Source organism: Cherax quadricarinatus, chromosome 37 (assembly GCF_038502225.1).
Source record: "Cherax quadricarinatus isolate ZL_2023a chromosome 37, ASM3850222v1, whole genome shotgun sequence".
NCBI lineage: Eukaryota > Metazoa > Arthropoda > Malacostraca > Decapoda > Parastacidae > Cherax > Cherax quadricarinatus.
This window is the reverse complement of record NC_091328.1, coordinates 24,182,044-24,188,043: the sequence shown is the minus strand read 5'-3', so window position 1 is coordinate 24,188,043 and position 6,000 is coordinate 24,182,044. Positions and strand designations below refer to the sequence as shown.

At 40.3% G+C, this 6,000-nt stretch overlaps 1 protein-coding gene across 1 annotated transcript in view; it reads right to left on the bottom strand.

Moving 5' to 3' along the window:
* The window catches only part of LOC138853703 (uncharacterized), a 193,985-nt gene that overhangs the window by 28,150 nt on the left and 159,835 nt on the right, over positions 1-6,000 (bottom strand). Inside the window, exon 6 of the mRNA XM_070091940.1 lies at positions 2,225-2,354. Within this exon, the coding sequence (XP_069948041.1) occupies positions 2,225-2,354 (130 nt within the window). The remainder of the gene's footprint in view (positions 1-2,224; positions 2,355-6,000) is intronic.

Below are 6,000 nucleotides of genomic sequence, written 5' to 3'. Positions count from 1 at the left end.
GTCAGTCCTAGGACCAGTGCTGTTTCTGGTATTTGTGAACGACATGACGGAAGGAATAGACTCTGAGGTGTCCCTGTTTGCAGATGACGTGAAGTTGATGAGAAGAATACACTCGATCGAAGACCAGGCAGAACTACAAAGGGATCTGGACAGGCTGCAGACCTGGTCCAGCAATTGGCTCCTGGAGTTCAATCCCACCAAGTGCAAAGTCATGAAGATTGGGGAAGGGCAAAGAAGGCCGCAGACGGAGTACAGTCTAGGGGGTCAGAGACTACAAACCTCACTCAAGGAAAAAGATCTTGGGGTGAGTATAACACCAGGCACATCTCCTGAAGCGCACATCAACCAAATAACTGCTGCAGCATATGGGCGCCTAGCAAACCTCAGAACAGCATTCCGACATCTTAATAAGGAATCGTTCAGGACCCTGTACACCGTATACGTTAGGCCCATATTGGAGTATGCGGCACCAGTTTGGAACCCACGCCTAGCCAAGCACGTAAAGAAACTAGAGAAAGTGCAAAGGTTTGCAACAAGACTAGTCCCAGAGCTAAGAGGTATGTCCTACGAGGAGAGGTTAAGGGAAATCAACCTGACGACACTGGAGGACAGGAGAGATAGGGGGGACATGATAACGACATACAAAATACTGAGAGGAATTGACAAGGTGGACAAAGACAGGATGTTCCAGAGATTGGACACAGTAACAAGGGGACACAGTTGGAAGCTGAAGACACAGATGAATCACAGGGATGTTAGGAAGTATTTCTTCAGCCACAGAGTAGTCAGTAAGTGGAATAGTTTGGGAAGCGATGTAGTGGAGGCAGGATCCATACATAGCTTTAAGCAGAGGTATGATAAAGCTCACGGCTCAGGGAGAGTGACCTAGTAGCGATCAGTGAAGAGGCGGGGCCAGGAGCTCGGACTCAACCCCCGCAACCTCAACTAGGTGAGTACAACTAGGTGAGTACACACACACACACACACACACACACACACACTACCACACACACATACTACCACACACACACACACACACATACACACACACACACACACACACACACACACACACACACACATACACACACTACCACACACACACACACACACACACACACACACACACACACACACAGGAGCTCGGACTCGACCCCCGCAACCTCAACTAGGTGAGTACACACACACACACACACACAAACACACACACACACACACACACACACACACACACACACACAGGAGCTCGGACTCGACCCCCGCAACCTCAACTAGGTGAGTACACACACACACACACACAAACACACACACACACACACACACACACACACACACACACACACACACACACACACACACACACACACACACTACCACACACACACACACACACACACACACACACACACACACACACACACACACACACACACACACACACACACACACACACACACACACACACACACACACACACACACACACACACACACACACACACACACACACACACACACACACACACACTTGGCCACTGCAAATGCAAAAACAGGAAAGGGAATTATAAAACCGGAAAACGAATATCGAGTCAGGGATAGAGGCGGGAAATCATACTGTGGCGAGCATAGTGCTGAGCATATTGCCAAAGGCACATATCAGGCGAATAACATCTGCAGCGAATTTTCGTTTGACAAATCAAAGAATAACTTTCAGGAATTTCGGAAGTCTTTCAAATCCACAATCAAAATATTTCAGACCTACCATGGTATGTGAAGCACCAGCATCGATCTCTCACCTAATAAAGCATATTAAGAAAGTGGAGAAAGCGGAAAAGTTTGCAACAAGATTTGTCCAGTGCAAACGAAATTTAGCCATGAGGTGAGGCTAAAGTTACTGAGCTTGACGACATTAGATGATAAAAGAACCATAGAAGATATACAGAAATACAAAAAATCACATGTTTTGTGTAATAAATAAAGACAGAGTATTTTAGCGGGGAAAACCAGGTTCACCAAGGCACAGACAGAAGTTAAAGATAAAAGTGGGTCACTTAGATGTCAGGAAGGATTTCTTCCTGTTTGCATGAAGGCAGATTCCATACATCCTTTTAAAAATAGGCTGAGAGAGAGAGAGTAATCCCATGATATGGGATGTAAGGAAGCAGGGCCAAGAGCTGAGATTCGACGCTGTAATCACAAATAAGTGAGAACAGACTCAGACTTACCAGACTGGACATGTACAGAGACTGCAGCAGAGCCTCCAGTGTCTGGGTGGCAGCTATATCTTCCCGAGTCTCGCGGAGTTACAGCAGACAACATTAATCTGCTCACTGTCTTGCTCGGGGTTTTCTCGGTCTGGTTGAAGAAAACTTGTATTAGTTTACTTTCAGCTTTCTTTGTTAAGACTGAAGCTTAACGACTGCACCTAGTAATTATTGCTGCAACTCACAACCATCAAAAATGCGCTGATCTTAAAATTGTGATTAACATAAAATTCTCACTGCATACACACTGTAAGATGCTCAGATTCAATATGTATATCAAACGACACTTTTTCAACAGTTGTGTGTATAATGTTATAATGTGATGTGTGTGTGTGTGTGTATATATATATATATATATATATATATATATATATATATATATATATATATATATATATATATATATATATATATATAAATATATATATATATATATATATATATATATATATATATATATATATATATATATATATATATATATATATATATATATATATATATATATATATATATATATATATATATATATATATATATATATATAGGGAGGTACCACCTCTAGATCTTCATCCTATTGGGATGAAGTTAGGCAGTTAGAGTAAGATATAAACAACTTATTAAATATAAGCACCAACCACTCCAAAACTATATCCCCAATTGCTTTTATCATTTCTATCTTCATCCCATCAATCCCAGCTGCCTTACCCCCTTTCATTCTACCCACTGCCTCGAGGACTTCCTCCACACTAACAACTGGCTTTACCACACTCATACAAGATGCTATTCCTCCTTGCCCTATACAAGAAATCACAGCTTCCCTATCTTCATAAACATTTAACAATTCCTCAAAATATTCCCTCCATCTTTCTGATACCTCTAAATCTCCATTTAATAAGTCTCCTTTCCTATTTTTAACTATCAAAGCCATTCATTCTCTTAGCTTCCTCAACTTATTAATCTCACTCCAAAACTTATTCTTATTTTCAACATAGTTTGTTGATAACATCTCACCCACTATCATTTGCTGTCTTATTACAATTCTTCACGACTCTCTTAACCTCTCTTTTTGTTTCCATATACTCCTTCCTCCTTGTATCACTTCTACTTTGTAAAAACATCTCATATGCTAATTTTTTTCTCTCTTGCTTCTCTTTTTGCATCATTCCACCAATCCCTCTGCTCTCCTGCACCTACTTTACTGTAACCACAAACTTCTGCTGAACACTCTAACACTAAATTCTTAAATCTACCCATACTTTTTCAACCCCATTGCTTGCTTTCTTTATTGAATACACTTTAATTTTTTTAATATGTAACAATTACGAATATTTCACGTTTTCTTAAAAAAATATAATGATTTTTTTTTAGCTCTCGTGAATGCAGTTATGCTTCATTAATTTCTCATCCATTTTTCATAAAGGCACATTTAAATATAATGAAGCAAATACGTGAAACGCATGCTGTCTGCTGTAATAAATTAAATGATATAAACCTTGTCATAGGTGCTCCTTTCACACAACAGGTCATTAGTCTGGTTCCTGCTAATGGCTGTGCTCCACAACCATCAGTTATTGTGGAAATTTTATTAAAATAATTAATTTTTGTAATGCACTGAAACACAAAGCAACATTATCTATTTTCATTTTACATGTCTTAATACTATTAAATCAACGTAAAATAATCAATAATGCCAGGTCAGTATAATGGTCGAGTTCTTCGTCGGTGACATGAAGGCCTTCCGGTGATACTCAAATATTGTAGAGATGCATTAAACTCTTGAATGACTGCAGCATCGGGTTCTGCAAGGTCGTTGATCACTTTCACTGACAAGACAGCAGGATGGCTCTTTCTGTACGAAGATCTCCTTCATTACATCAACAAAGTTCTTCACGTAATTTTTACGAAACTGGAGGATGGTACTTCAGGAGATTTTCAGCTCCTCTACTGTGTACCTCACTAACTCGTGGACGTTATTCCTGAAAATAAATGCGTTACTTACTGACAGGACAGTTTATTCCAATCTGGTGCAGCTGCCACTTCAAGTATCATCACTCTATCGGTTACCTAAAAACTCCCAATTAATACTCTTTCTGCAAATGTGTCTAGTCTTCAGTTTTGTGAGCAGCACGTCCTTTATAGTTAAGTCGAGCGAATATAGTGTAAGCTGTTCTGTTCTTTTAACAAAGTGTTCGACAAAGACGATCTTGAACAGAGACAACTTTCACAGCAGTATTTGATAAAGCCATTCTGTCAGACTTCTTTAACGCTTCTGCTCTTCTCGAACATGATTTGTTTTTTAAGAGAAAGTTTTCTGCGGATCACAGTTGCAATGCCCCTCCGCCCTGTCTCCCATTAAGCTTCCGGGAGGAGTCAGTTCTCTGTATGTCGTCTGCTAACATTATCCAATGAGGGTAAACAATATAGGAAAATGATAGAGTGCAGTATTCGCGCGGAAGTAGCTTATATATTGCATTCTTGGACTAAATACTAACTATATTAGGTGCTTACAGTTAATTAGCAAATTAGATATGGTCGTTTTTGTTATGGAGAACTGTGGAATTCCCACTCCACTAATAGCCTCCTTCACCTCCCCTCCCTGCCCTCATTTGTAACGATTCTCATGTCTGGGAAGGAAAACTGATCACTGTTCATGATCTCTTTGATACGCACTCCAGCCACCACAGAGACTGCCATGAGTCGACCGCTAGTGTTTCCTGAGAGGGTCAATGAGAGCTACATGCCACACATTGTCGGGTGGTTATGGTGGTGGCCCAGATTACAGGTAGGGTAGCTCGTCTTCATAGCTGTAGGTGACACAGTATTTCAAGTGTTTCTTCACACATAGTCTTCCTTGTGGTATCCAATAGGACTGCCGGATGTGACAGAGTGGTCTGGACACCACCGCGCAACACGTGGTTCTGAGCTTTATCAACAATTAACCTAGTCAATCAATTATCCTGAGGTATCAATACAGGATGTACAGCGCCCTCTGACTGAGAGGAATTCTAATTTTTCCTAGACATCCCATAATGTTCTCTGAGTCCAGGTAAGGTTCTAGAGTCCAGATTAAGTGCGGTTTCTTTGAGGACTTGTTTCTAGTGTCCAGAATTCAAAATCAACTGTAAAATCTTCAGTTGACTCTTATTGCATTACTTACTTTTTCATAGGTTCAGAAAATTAATATTTCACTCTCTTTATCTTGAGGAACTTAAAAGCAAGAAAGGCCCTTTTCTAGTCCCATCAATAGATAACTTAAGGGCGTTTACTATGTTCAAGTAAACTGTTTATTCTGGCATTATTTTTTTTTTTTTTGCAGAAGCTAGTCTTCTTTATTTGACAACTAGCTAGGTCCATGACACCCTAACTCATTAAGTAGGACTTTTGTTTGAGAGGAACTCCGTGAGATAAGATGTCTGCTAGTTTGTCTTAGGTAGGGACATAGCAGAAAAGAAAATCAGACTGCATCTCCCTGATATCAGCCACCCTGTTTTACACGTAAAAAGGGTTTGCTCTTATTATTCTTCAGCCACTGGAGGACTGCCTTATTGTCACTCCAGATCTCGGTTTCAGCTAGAATGAAACTGCTATTCTGGTACCAACATAAAGTGCCTTCGAGTTGTGGGACAGTCTGCGAAGAGACTAACAAACTATCTTCAGTGTCGCTAATATATGCAGCGCTACTGTGGTTGTGTCATATATCACATGCATGGTATAAAACTTACCTTCTTTGCCGC